The 13,708-nt window shown below is 50.2% G+C and overlaps 2 protein-coding genes across 3 annotated transcripts in view; one reads left to right on the top strand and one right to left on the bottom strand.

Annotated features, from left to right (window-relative positions):
- Positions 1 to 4,908, top strand: part of Sctr (secretin receptor) — a 70,438-nt gene extending 65,530 nt beyond the window's left edge. For both annotated transcript variants that reach the window (XM_013020739.1, XM_013020740.1), the window contains exons 12-13: positions 1,396 to 1,437; positions 4,111 to 4,908. In XM_013020739.1, the coding sequence (XP_012876193.1) occupies positions 1,396 to 1,437; positions 4,111 to 4,254 (186 nt within the window). In that variant the 3' untranslated portion in view covers positions 4,255 to 4,908. The remainder of the gene's footprint in view (positions 1 to 1,395; positions 1,438 to 4,110) is intronic.
- A 1,250-nt stretch (positions 4,909 to 6,158) lies between these two features.
- On the bottom strand, positions 6,159 to 13,702 carry Tmem37 (transmembrane protein 37). Its single transcript, XM_013020743.1, has 2 exons — positions 13,676 to 13,702; positions 6,159 to 7,708 (listed from the first exon to the last, which is right to left on the bottom strand). The coding sequence occupies exons 1-2, from the start codon at positions 13,694 to 13,696 to the stop codon at positions 7,136 to 7,138; spliced, it is 594 nt and encodes a 197-aa protein (XP_012876197.1). The 5' UTR covers positions 13,697 to 13,702; the 3' UTR covers positions 6,159 to 7,135.
- Positions 13,703 to 13,708: the final 6 nt, after the last annotated feature.

Genomic DNA, 13,708 nt, shown 5'->3' with positions numbered 1-13,708 from the left:
GCTGTGGCTCAAGTGGTAGAGCGCTAGCCTTGAGCTGAAGAGCTGAGGGACAGCGCCCAGGCCCAGAGTTCAGGCCCCATGACTGGACCCAAAAAAAACAAAAAACAAAAAGATAAACTACTGATGCTCCCCTCCCTTCAGATTTAGGAATAGAGTATAAGGCAAAGAGAATTCTAAAATTCCCAACTTGCTGCACAACTTGGGAACCACGGCCCTGTGTAGGCACGACTGCCATTCAAGGAGTCCTTGTCCTTCATGACACTCATTGATGCCTTAAGTCTCTTCTAGTTTTACCACTAACTCATTAAAATGCCAGTGTCAAGAAATGGGGTTGGAGCTCAGTGGTGGAGCTCATGCTTAGCATGTATGAGGTCCTGGGTTCTCCCCAGCTCCAAAAGGTTAAGAATTAGCAAAAAGCCAATATTCCTGAACAGTTGTATATATTGTCCACCTACACGGGCACAGGGCAGTTCGTTGCCCTTGGAGTCCTTTACAATGTGATAAGGAGCGAAGTGCACAGCTGGGCAGGACTAGAGAGAAGGTGGAGCCGCACACACCAGCCTCTAAGTGGGAAGGATGACCAACACCCAACTACCTGCAGGTAGGCCTGTAAGAAAGGCCTGAGTGGAGGGGAGCAGGGTGTACCCCTTCACTTCTTGTGCCTCTCTAAGCTCTTCGGCTCCACTCAGAAACCTGTGACTTGAGGGGCACCTCTGGCAGAGCTCCATGCCAGGGTCCTGGGACCATTATGCTCAAACACCAGAGCAGAAGCATTTGGGTAGGCAAAGACCTCACCAGGCTGGGGAACTTGAGGCTGTGAGCACAGGGCTACACCTCCCTGTGCTTGAGGCAGTGAGCCAGGCCCTAACCAGGGCTGGGCTGGACCTGGTTTGTTCTGACCACGTATTTGTTCTTCAGTGCAATTAGCCATCCATAATGCTTACAGCTCTCCAGACTTGCAGCTTATCTTGAAAATGATAGCATGCTGGGTCCAGAGACTCCTCTTGGACTGGCCTTGCCTCACACAGTGGGGTTGGGGACACATGGCAGGGGCACCATTACCCAGTGTGTTCCCATGGCCTGCCTCGCTGGATGACCCGTCTGGTCCCCACGCAGGGGGTCCTAGTCAGCAGTAACTACCCCACGACCATGACATGTGTTGGTGGCCCTGTGTCATCAGGGACAGGGAATGAGACTCTGTCTCTGGTGGACAGCACAGGTACAGAGCACTAAAGGAACAGAAGAGGTAGCACCTCATGAGGTTCAGAACGGGGCATGGGAACCTGGAGTATCCATTAGAGAACATGTACAGGAATGGATTAGGGGAAGGAGCCTAGGGCCAACTGCCAGGGAGGGATGCCAAGCACCTCCACTAACCTGGGCTCTTTCTGGCAGGGGCTGGTCGTGGCCATCCTCTACTGCTTCCTCAACAGCGAGGTGAGTGTCCTGGGGTGCCACTGGTCTAGATGCACGAGCTTCTTGGAGAGGACAGTGGGGGGCGGGGGGGGGTCTTGGGGAAAAGACTGAGCAGCACTCTTGGGAGTCTAAGCTCAGCAGGAGCAGCAAGGTTAGCTGGTAGTGCGCATCAGGTGCTACCCCCATCCTGATTCAGCAAAACTGAATTCTCTGGGTCTGGTTGGGGCTTCTGAAAGTAGTTTTTGTTATTGTTCTTGTTGACTAGCTGTAACTGAGATTTGCACTCAAGGCCTCTCACTTAGGGCAGGTGCTATACCACTCTAGCCATGACCCCCAATCCTTTCTGCTTTATTTTTCAGAAGGCCTAGCGCTTTTGTCCTAGGGGCCAGCCTCTGTACTTGAAAGTGGGAGAAGGGATGGGGTCTAGGGGAGGTGGGAAGTCAAATGAAGAGAGGAAGTGGGGGTGCGAGGAATGCAGTCACAAAAGTCAGTGTACATCCTACAGAATGAAGAAATTGAGGAAAGGGGTAGAGTTTGGAGGGATGGGGAAGAATGATGAAAGGCATGACATTGAACTTTAAACTGTGGCTCAGGCCTATAATCCTAGCTACTCAGGAGGCTGGAATCTGAGAATCATGCTTAGAAACCAGCCTTGGCAGGAAGTCTATGAAACTCTTAACTCCAATTAAGCACCACAAAAGCCAGAAGTGCATGCTTAGAAACCAGCCTTGGCAGGAAGTCTGTGAAACTCTTTTTAAATTTTTTTTTGGGGGTCCGGTCGTGGGGCTTGAACTCTGGGCCTGGGCGCTGTCCCTCAGCTCTTCAGCTCAAGGCTAGCACTTTACCACTTGAGCCACGACGCCACTTCCGGCTTTTTTCTTTTTGCTTATGTGGTGCTGAAGAATCGAACCGAGAGCCTCATGCATGCAAGGCAAGCGCTCTACCACTGAGCCACCTTCCCAGCCCATCTGTGAAACTCTTATCTCCAATTAAGCACCACAAAAGCCAGAAGTGCATTTGTGGCTGGAATGGTAGAGTACTAGCTATGAGCACAAAAGATCAGGGACACTGCCCAGGCCCTGAGTTCAAGCCCCAGGACACAACAATAACAACAAAAAAGAAAAACAACCAACCAGGTGCCGGTGGCTCATGCTTATAATCCTAGCTACTCAGGAGGCTGAGATCTGAGGATCGTGGTTCAAAGCCAGCCCAGGGTAAAAAAAGTCCTGGTGAGACTCTGATCTCCAGTTAACCACCAGAAAATAGAAGTGACACTGTGGCTCAAGTAGTAGAGCCCAAGCCTTGAGCTGAAAAGCTCAAGGACAGCACCCAGGCCCAGGGTTCAAGTCCCATGACTGACCAAAAAATGCATAAAGATCCTATAACCTCTACCTCCCTAATAGCCTGTACAGCCTAATATCATGTACCACCATGCCCAGTTTTTTTGGTTTGGTTTTGTTCTTTTGTTCCTGAGTTTGAACTTAGGAACTGGGTGATCTCCCTTAGCTTTTTTCTTTAAGACTGGTGCTTTATCACTTGAGTGACTCGACTCCTCTTTCAACTTCTTGGTAGCAAATTGGAGATATCACATAGACATTCCTGCCCAGGTTGGCCTCAAACCATGATCCTCAGATCCCAGCCTCTGGACTAGCTAGGATTATAGGCCTGAGCCACTGGCACCTGGTTAGAAAGTATTTTTAACCTCATTTGGGGAACTGTTATCCATAGTTAAGTTCAGGAAACATGGGGAAAGAGCTTAGGCCTCAACTACAGCCCATGTTCCTGACAGCAGTGCTATACATTCCATAGGTGACTGGGTCTCTACACAACACTTGACCTGTCTTCCCATAAGAAGATTCAGAAGTAGTGACAGTAGCTCAGTCTCCTCAGGTCTCCAAATAGGTTGACAACTCCCTGGGGATTATGCACTCCCTTAGAGGACTCTTGATTTTTTTTTTCCAGTGCTGGGGTTTGAACTCAGGGCCTGGGCCTCTTTGTGCTTAGGGCTAGCGTTCTGCCATTTGAGCCACAGTCCCACTCCCAGATTTTTCTGAGTAGATTATTGGAGATAACAGTCTCACAGAATTTCCTGTCTGGTCTGACTTCAAACTGTGATCTCAGCCTCCTGAGTAGCTGGGATTACAGGTGAGAGCCACTGGCACTGGGCAGAACTCTGATTTTGCAGAGCCTTTGGATAATGTCACCCGACTGTAGGCCCACAGAAACAATCACTGTATGGCACATAAGTAAAGCCTCTGTAGCAGGTGGACACTCTGGTTTACAGCACTCATGTGGAAATTAGTCAAGCATCAAGCCTAGCCTCATAAATGTGGCTGTTCCAGTTAGAGATTGTGAAAGAAATGTCCATAAAACCACTCTCCAGCACCCCACATGAATTCTGAGCTGGCCTGGGTGTCTTCTTTGGAATGAGTACCCAGTTGTCCTGGCTACCAAGATGTTGTATGTGGATGTTTGGAGCTTGGAAGCTTGGAAAATAAAGCCAACTCCTTTCTTTGGGATGCTATGTGACAAGATGGCAGGTCCAAGTGCCCAAGGTCCTTGGTACCAACAGCACACAGGGATAGAAATTGTCAGTCAGAGTGCACTGTTGCTGAGGAAAGCAGGGGCCAGCTGAGCAATGGTATCAGGCCTGCCCTTGCCTACTGGCTGATGCTGACACCTGATCTTGGGCAGGTGCAGCTGGAAGTTCAGAAGAAGTGGCGACAGTGGCACCTGCAAGAGTTCCCGCTGCGCCCTGTAGCCCTCAGCTCCTCCTTCAGCAATGGCCCCATCCATGGCACCAAGAGTCAAAGCACCTGCAGGGCCAGTGTCATCTGAGACTGCGGCAGGACTGCCTAGGGTCAGAGGTCAAGCCAGGAGCTGGGAGGGCCAGGCATGCTACAGGACAGGTATCTTCCCAACAGCAGCCACCCTGTGCTCTCCAGTGACTGCATGCACCCCTCCTCTCAAGTGCAGGACTCCTCAGAAGCAAGCAGAAGGAACTTGGGGGCAGCATGGGGAGGACAAGGGCCCAGGACTTTGTGTATAGTGCTCTTCTGGGAAGGGCAGTGTAGGAGCTCCATGGTGGGCAGAAGAATAAATGGTGCCTGGGAAGAGATTTGGTCTGTCTTTGTCAAGTCTTTTTGCTCTGGAACACAAGAGGAGGAAAAATACTTGGGCTCACTTCCTGCAGGAGGCGGGGCAACTCTTGGCCCTGAGCTCACGGTTTCAGACACCGTGAGAATTCAAGGCCTCAGGCACATGCCATCTGTCAGCCCTGCAATTCACTGGTGTAGTAGCTCTCCCCAGAGCTTTCAAGGCCCAAGGTAAACTGATCTGATGCAGTCATGGGGACCCTAGCCTCTTGTAGAATCTCTGCATGGTGTGAGGCATATGGGGTGTGGGGGCGGGGAGAAGGTGGTATAGCAGGAAGTACTGCATGCTTCCACTGGCTGGGAAGGTGGCTCAGTGGTAGAGGGCTTGCCTTGCAAGCATGAGGGCCAGGGTTCGATTCCTCAGCACCACATAAGCAGAAAAAAAGCCACAAGTGGTGCTGTGGCTCAAGTGGTAGAGTGCTAGACTTGAGCTGAAAAGCTGAGGGACAGTGCCCAAGCCCAGAGTTCAGGCCCCACAACCAACCAACCAAAACCAAAAACAAAACAGCTTCATCAAGGCCCCAGGACTTGCCAAGCTACTCAGTAAAGAGGTGACAGTTTGTCCAGAGTCCTTACTGTAAAATACACATGCTTCCAGGCTAGAAAGGACTGGGGTCTGTCTCCCCTCCCTACTAAGCTCCTCAGAACTATGAATCTTACCCTTCACCCTGGCTGTGCATTCCCTGGCGTATCTGTGCTCCTTAGCTCCAATGGAGAATGAAAGAGGGCTAAATACTTACCGTTTTGCTTGGCATCAGTGGCTCATGCCTGTAATTCTAGCTACTCAGGAGTCTGAGATTTTAGAATCATGGTTTGAAATCAGCCCAGAGAGGCAAGTCCATGAGATTTATATCTCAAATTACCTACCAAAAGGCTAGAAATGGAGTTGTAGCTCAAGTGGTAGAGTGACAGCCTTGAGCAAAAAAATTTAAGGGACAGTTCCTAGATCCTGAATTTAAAGCCCCAGTACTGACACACATGCGCACACGCACACACGCACACACACACACAACTTATACCCTTTTACAAAAAACAAAAGCATTCTGTAGAGAAGCAGAGACACTCAGCTTAGAGAAAAAAGTATCTTGCTTAAGGGAGGGCAGTTCAGGTCCAGATTGAGTGACCTTATCTCTTATCTTTCCTGTCTACTGGCTGCAGACAAGGCTTACCCCTTTGTACTTTACAGACTTCTGCTGGCCCCATTCCCACCTAAGATACAGCCTATATGGACCAAGCAACCCTCACAACTTCTCAGGAGGGGATGTGGCTCAGTGGTAGTGGACTTGCCCAACATGCACATGGCTCTGGGTTCAAACCCCACCACCATGGGGGGGGAAAATCCTTCTCAGGTCATTCCCAGGAACTCTCTGCATCTTGGTGGCTCCATGTTGGCAACCTTAGACTCTCTACCTGGGAGGAGATAAAGAGGATTTGGGCATAATGGCACATATCTACAAGCTCAGCTATGTGAGGGGACTGGGAGTAATGACCAACCTACCCAACATATCAAGATACCAGCTCAAGAAAAAAAAAATCAGGTAGATATATATGGCCAGTCCAGGAACGAACGTTCAGTGAAAAAGCACAGAGACTAAAAAAATGTATCTATTTCTGGGCAGAAAAATGACTGGAAATATGGCAGTATGATGAATGACTATAGATCCGCAGTGAGGATGGAAATCTCCACCTGCCCAACTCCCTTCACCAACCCTCATCCCCAGGATGGCTGTTAATCATTATCCAAGGTCTGCCAGTTCCCATCACCCCCAGGGAGTTCAGCAGGTCCAGATACGTGCTCCTCGTAATGTGTTCTAGGATCAGAATTGGTACCCTGAGGCCATCTAACCCTTACAAAAGATAGATATGCACGTGCTCCTGTGTATACCCCCTGGCCTGGTATCAGAAATGAGCCAGGACCCACTGGAACAAGGGCTCAAGGAAGGATCTGGATCTGCTGGTAGAAGCTGGGGTTATCTGGGGCTTATGAGATCCCCATAAAGAGCAAGAGAGAACTCAAGCCAAATGATTTGAAAACCTATGAGCAAGATATTTAAAAGAATCTTGCTAAGTCAGGAAAATGTGCCAGCAGGCATTCCTTCAAGTGTGGAAATCTGAGGCACTGATTGGTCCCTGGTCTGGAGGAGGGTGATCCATTCTTGGCACCCTCAGGAGCCCATAGCCCACTACAGAGTCAATGAAACAGGTGTGAACTGTACTGGAGTGTGGCTAGCCTGGTTACCTGTAAACAGGTCTGCTTTCAAATCGATTCTACTCCAAGGAAGAAAACTCAAGAAAGGAGTTTTAAAATGTGTTCTTCTTTTAGAAACAACACCCTAGTAATTCGACTAAACCTCTGTAGATTGTGGCTACAGGAACACTCCTAGCTCCACAGAAGCCCCTGGACCGTTTCAAGTCGACCACCCAGAGCTTAGTGGCTAAGAGGAAAGCTTCAAAGTCACAGTTTCACTCAATCCCAGATGGAGGTCACAAGTTGGAGAGGTACCATCTTGATTACACTTTCTTGTAGAAGCCAAGGTCCCTGAGTGGGGTGCTGGGGGTGGGGGCTAGAATTTCCTTGGCTGGTCCCAGGGCTGGCTGAGGCTGTTGATATGAAGGCCACTGATAGCATTGAGGAAGAAGAGGAAGGAGGCCGTGAACTCACACCAGAACATCAGGGTGAAGCCAACGAGCGTGACCTGATTCCGGAGGAGAATCACGAAACTCAGGAGCCCCCCAGAGGAGAGGATGAAGGCGACCAGGAGAAGAAAGGAACCGATGGTCCACTTGCGGCGCGAGTAGATATCCTCACACACCTGAGACACCATGAGGAGCTCCAAGCCAAAGATGGCAGCTACCACAGCCATGGAGGCCACACTGCGGGCGAGGCCTAGGCCTATGGCCAGTCCTGGCACATGGGCCTGGCTCAAGTCTCTGAGGCATTGTGGTCCACTTTGGTTGGTAATGGTGCAGAAGTGCCACAGCCCAAAGAGGCGGTTGTCATCCAGCAGCCAGTAGCCATCGCAGATGGAGATGGAAGAAAGGACAACAGCCAAGGCGGTACATGCAATGATGAGGGTCCGGATAAAGGATTCAAAGAAGGACCGGTGGGGCCTCTTGAGGCCCAATGCCCTGTGAGCCTGAAAGACACCATGGGAAGCAGGATCGGTGAGAGCCTGTGTCACACTTCTCCAGGGAAGACCCCCAAACATGCCTTCCAACTCCCCGCTGGCTCTATTTTCTGCTCCCATCTCACAGGAAGCCTGGAACTGGTCATCTCTACCCCAATCTCCACCCCCATGCTGACCCACCTTTCTACCTGTATCCCCATTTGCAGTGAGTGTCCGGTGCTTACTAGGAACTGATTATTCTCTTACCATTCTTTATGTTCTCCACAATGGATGGAAAGCTCAAATTAGCCAGCAAACCTTGTCTGGCTCTAGTGACCTGAAGCAAGCAGTCTACCTTAGCTTCATTGTATACATAACAACAGTGCCTGGAAGGCAGGGCTCTGGGGCTGAACAGAGCCTGGAGACGTACTAGGCCTTGTAAAGGCCCCAGGACACAACCACCAGTTTTATCTCCACCCCAGCCCACTTGTTTATATCCTTTCTATAGTTGCTCTAGGACTGCAAGACATTATCTTGTTTTCCTGAGTACTGAAAATCCAGGTTTGTACCTTGCCCTTCAGCCTTGCTCGGGCTCTACCCCACCCACACCTGCTAAGGCAAAGTGTCTGCACCAGCAGTTTCTAGGCCTGGGAAAGTCACCTTGGTGTTCAGCCTGCAGTGCTGAGCACCCTAACCCTGCTAGTTTTCCAGTGAGTCCTGTCTCAGACCTGAGATGTCATGCAGGCTCTGCTCTCAATCCAATCCACTAAGCAAAGGAACTAGGACACTGAGGCAGACACACTGCCACTGCCACAAGCACTGCAAGATTTGTCTGCCTCCCTCTCCAGCTTTGCCTCCCTGTTCTCTCCCTACCACCTGGCTCAGGCCCCATATTAGCCCCTGCTGTATAGTTTCATGTCTGGACCTTTCTTCTCTTACAGCTCTGGCCACCTGCCAGAAGACTTTTTTTTTTGGTTTTGCGGGACTGGGGAATTGAATTCAGGGCATTGTGCTTGCTAAGCAGAAGCTCTACCACTTGAACCATGCTTCAAGTGCTTTTGCACTTTAGTTTTTTTTTTTTTTTTAAATCTAGGATGTTGTACTTTTGGACTTCAATTCTCTATCCTCCTATCTCTACCTCTCAAGTAGGTAGGATTATAAGTGTGTACCTCCAAGTCCGGCAATCCTTTTCTCCATTATTTAGGTCTGTTTAAAGTTACCATTTTAGTAAAGTGGGTCCTCTGCTTGTATTTTCCAACAGAGACCCCTGTTTTGCTTTCTGTACCTGTGGTGTGTATGCGTGAGTGTGCACATTTGAGCATGTGTGTACTAGTCTTGAGGCTTGAACTCAGGGCCTGGGTGCTATCCCTGAGGGTTTTTGTTTTTTTGCTCAATATTAGCATTCGGCTACCTGAGCCACAGCTCCACTTCTAGTTTTTGTGTGTGAGTGTGTGTGCTTAATTGAAGAGTCTCACAGACTTTCCTGCCTAGGTTGGTTTTGAACCCTGATCCTCAGATCTCAGCTTCTTGAGTAGCTAGGATTATAGGTAGATGCTCAGCTTCTACATACCATTTTGCCTGCAATTTGGAATGACATGATAGCTGCCTTTCTTGGACCAAGTCCTCTAGGAGAGCAAGGCTCCTATATCTAGACAGTACTTGGCACAGTGTCAGACCTTTGCATTCAGAAGGTACTTGAGGAAGAGCCATGAGATAAATGAAAGGTCAGATTTGCAACCTGTCATTTCCATCTGAAGCTTCCTGTAAATGGAGTCTCCTGCTTAGTTGTAAATTAAAGTATATACAAGAATAGAGAATGAGCAGGGCTTCGGTGGCTCATGCCTATAACCTTCACTACTCAGGAGGCTGAGATCAGAGGATCATGGTGTATATACAAGAAACAGTTACATCCTGGTTTGAGAGGTAAACGCAACAGTGGCTACTAGGGAACTAGGGTAATTGAGATCAGGGGCTATGGGCGCTCCCTACACTGAGTGCAAAGGAGTATTCCAAAGGTGACTTTCTCCTCTTCTGTGGGTCGAAAGGCAGAGCCTTGCACTAGAGACTAAGCAGGTTCTCCTTAGGCTGCCTGCCTACATTTCCACACATTCAAGCTACTTTCATTTCAATCCCAAGGACCCAAGAACAAGGAAACTTGTTGAAGTAGCATTCTTTTCCTCCTCCTTCTTCTGCCTGTACCTTGGGTTGAACTCAGGACCTTGTACTCTCCTTAATCTTTTTGTTGAAGGCTGGGGTTCTACCACTTGAACCACAGCTCTACTTCCAGATTTTTGGTAGCTAATTGGAAATAAAGAGTCTCACAATTTTTCCTGCTTGAGCTGACTTCAAACCATGATCCTCTGATCTCAGCCTCCTGAGTAGTGAAGGTTATAGGCATGAGCCACCGAAGCCCTGCTCATTCTCTATTCTTAAACCTTTAAGGTTGGTAGAGGAGAAAGCTCCATGAGAAAACTGAGTTATATGGAAGACAAGTGACTTGTCCAAGATCCCTTGCTCAAACTGAGTAAAGTTTGTGACAGCTGCTCAGACAGTAGAATCACGGGTGGAATCCAGTCAACTAGGAAATGCTGACTGAGGCCCTTTCCATATAGCCTTTGTGCTAGAGCTCAGTGTTACTGAAGAAGAAAGGATATGAGCCCAGATCACTGGCCACACCTTGGATCCAAGGCATACCTTGGATCTACATCTCCACTCAGGTGCTGGCATGACACCAAGAATACCTAGGCAGCAACACTCAGACAGGAGTGTGGGCTGTGCTGTCAAGTGGTGCCCAGATTCCTAGAAAGCTTCAGCACTGGGGAAGGCGGTGGGAAAAGCTGAGTGGAACACCTCAGTCCCCCTCCTCACTCCTGCTGCAACAGACCCACTACCAGCCGAAGGCATGGAGGTCTAGGAGTTTTCATTGCATTGTATGAGTTGGGGGAAAAAAATGAGGATCTATAGGTAAGAAATGAAGCAAAGGAAGCAGAAAATAGTGCATCTTCATCTCCTCTACAAACCAAGGAGGCCTTTGTCCTCAGGTGAGTTCTTAACCTATTTATTTGCCAAATTTTCTCATCTATAAATGAAGTTAGCCAGTTGCCAGTGGCTAACTCTTGCAATCCCAGCTACTCAGTAGGACAAGACCTAAAGATCAGATTCCAAACTAGCTGGGGCAGACAAACCTAAGAGACCTGTATCTTCAGTTTACCAGCAAAAGACTTATGGAAGTATGGTTCAAGTGATAGAGTACAATCCTTGAGAAGGGAATAAAAAAAAAAAAGCTAAAGGAGAAAGGAAGGCCCTGAGTTTATGCCTGAGTACTAGTGCAAAATAAATATAAATGAAGTTGGTAACACCAGTTTGAAAGTTGTGTCTACAAAGCACGTAGCAAGGAAATCCCTAAAGATATAGTCAGAGGTTGGGACAGTCCCGGCCTCAGAAGACAAGTTATAGGATCACAGGACCCAGAAACCTTTTGCCCCTACACATCACAACACTGACAAACAGGTACATCCTGTCCCTTCTTCAGCCCTGCCCATCCCAGGCCCAGACTGGACTTTAATCTCCAGGTCCAAAGACATCACACTGAGATCTGAAAGAAAAGAAAGCTGATCTCATTTCACCTTCCCCTCCGTCCCCACTCCTGCACCAAAACAGGGCTTCATTTCAATTCTCTGACCACCTATGAAACTCCAGGGGTTAAGTGAGATCTTGTACATAAAAGATGCATGACAAACGGGCAGCCCTCAGTTCTCAGGAGTGATTAATAATATCAGTAACAATGATACATATTGTTGTCTTCCTTCCAAACCACTGGACACCTTGTCCCTATTCTGCCAGGGCTTTCTTTGGTCACCTTTCAGTGACCAGGGCCTGAAATCATCTTCAGGGGGACAGAGAGGTAGGGACGAACAGCTCAGTGGAAAATGATTTTAAGGCAATCACTTAAGTCCACTAAGAGCACTGCTTTATAGTTTTGCTTCTCATCTGTGACCTTGAATGACCCCTATTGATGATGAAACAAAGATTCTTTGATGCTCTAAGGCTACTGAATGCAATGGCTTGATCCTTTCTGTCTGTCCCATAAACCAGGATCTCACCTGCTCCCCTTGGCCAACAGCATCCTCAAGGAGAAAACCTTGAGTACCTACTCATCCCCATCCCTAACACTGCCCCCCCAACACTCCCTTGCCAGGCCTGAGTCAGGACATCCTCTTCACTGTTAAGACTAAGTGCTGAAGAGTCAGGGCCCTGGCCTGCCCTTTTCAATCTGTCTGGACCACCCTGCTGGCAAGAGCCAGTCTTGTTTTTGGCTCTTATTATGTTTTGTGTTTATTTTTGCCAGTTGTAGAGCTTGAACTCAGGGCCTGGGCACTGTCCTTGAGTTTCTTTTGCTCAAGGCTAGCACTCTACCGCTTCAGCCACAGTGCCACTTACAGCTTTTTCTGTGTATGAGGTACTGAGGAATGGAACCCAGGGCTTCATGCATACTAGGCATGCACTCTACCACTATGCCACATTCCCAGCCCCTCAGCTCTTATTTTTAACACCCTCCCCTCACCTAGCAGTGGTGAGGGGTACCTATCTCCTAAAGTGGTGGGGATGAAGTTATTGCCAAAGTGCAAGTCCTTCCCGAAGGGGCAGTTCAACTCTCCCAGCCCGTTCACTTCTTCCCCTTCTTGAGCCACAAATTCCTTCTCTTCCCCAGAAGAAAACCTTGAAGCTTTCCCACCCCTAAATTTAAGACTCACTTCCCTTATCTACTCCAGGTTTATAGGTCTCCCTCCCGGAGGCAGAGACCACACCCAGGCCTAAATTCCAAGTCCCCAATCACCCCGGCCCAAAGCAGCAGCCCAGTCTGGACAAAGAAGGACATTCCTGCCCCACCCTAGCCTCTGGCTCTTGGCTGAAAAGGATAGTGCAGGGAAAGATTAGGTGGCTTTGGAGATATGAATCTGGGGTCTCAATCTTGATTTTGTCACTTGGCTGACCGCAAGAAGTGACTTCTGGGCCTCAGTTACCTCATCTATGAAATGGGTAAAGTTGGGCATGATGGCTCATTGGTGTAGTGTCAGACACACCATCCCAGCTACTTAGACAGAGGCTGAGGCAGGAGAATCCCTTGAGCCTAGGAGTTAGATCAATGTGAGCGATGTAGGAAGACCGCATCTCAGAACAATAATGATTAAAATAATAGTAGCAATAGTTGTGATAATAATAACAGACGGACAGAAGAGTACCTAACATTATCAGTATTATTAAGGGCTCCGAATATCCGAAGGCGAGGTGGAGGGGCCTCTCCTGCCTTGGGCACCGGGCGGGACAGGCGCGTGGCCGGTGGGTGAAGCGGCCAGCCGGGTGGGGCGCCGGGGCGGCGGGTGGCGGACGCGCGGCTCGCGCGCGGCGCTTCTACCGGGCAGGAAGGTGCAGGTTCCCGCCAACATCACCCCCTTCCCCGCGCGGGGAGAGCCCTTCCTCGGGGGCGTCGGGGCTCCCAGCGAGTCCGCCCGCTCGGCACCTCCAAAGCTGTTTGTGGGGCGCGGTCTTCCCAGTCCCCGGGCCCGGAAGCCGGCGCTTCCCGGCGGCGCGTCGGTTACATAAGCCCGGCCGCCTTGGCCGGGGCGCCCGCCGGCCGCGGGTCCGCCGTCGCCACCCCGACACCTCGTTTATTTTAAAGGCAGTCCAGACCAACAGGTCGCTGAGAAGCATCCAAGTCCTCCGGGGCCATGCTGGGGGGGGGGGTGCTGAGCCTCCGGGGGAGCCGGCTCCAGGAGAGCGGCACCGGGGCGGGGGAGGCGGGCGCCCCGGGATGCTCCCCCGCGCACCCTCCCGGGAACCCGAGGGTTCCAAGCAGGGGCCGGAGGAGGGGCTGGGCACGGAGGGGCACCGGCGCCCCGGGTGCAGGCTGGGTCTCGGAGGGTGCGGGGTCCCCGTCTCCCACCCTCCACGGTGGGCAGCGCCCCGGCCGGGCACCCCACGGGCCCCCCGAGCTACCTGCGCGGCGATGGCCGTCATGCTGCTCCGGTC

The sequence above is a fragment of the Dipodomys ordii genome, unplaced genomic scaffold, assembly GCF_000151885.1.
Source record: "Dipodomys ordii isolate 6190 unplaced genomic scaffold, Dord_2.0 Scaffold52, whole genome shotgun sequence".
In the NCBI taxonomy this organism is placed as follows: domain Eukaryota; kingdom Metazoa; phylum Chordata; class Mammalia; order Rodentia; family Heteromyidae; genus Dipodomys; species Dipodomys ordii.
Note: the sequence above shows the minus strand (reverse complement) of the source record. Positions and strands in the feature narration are given on the sequence as shown.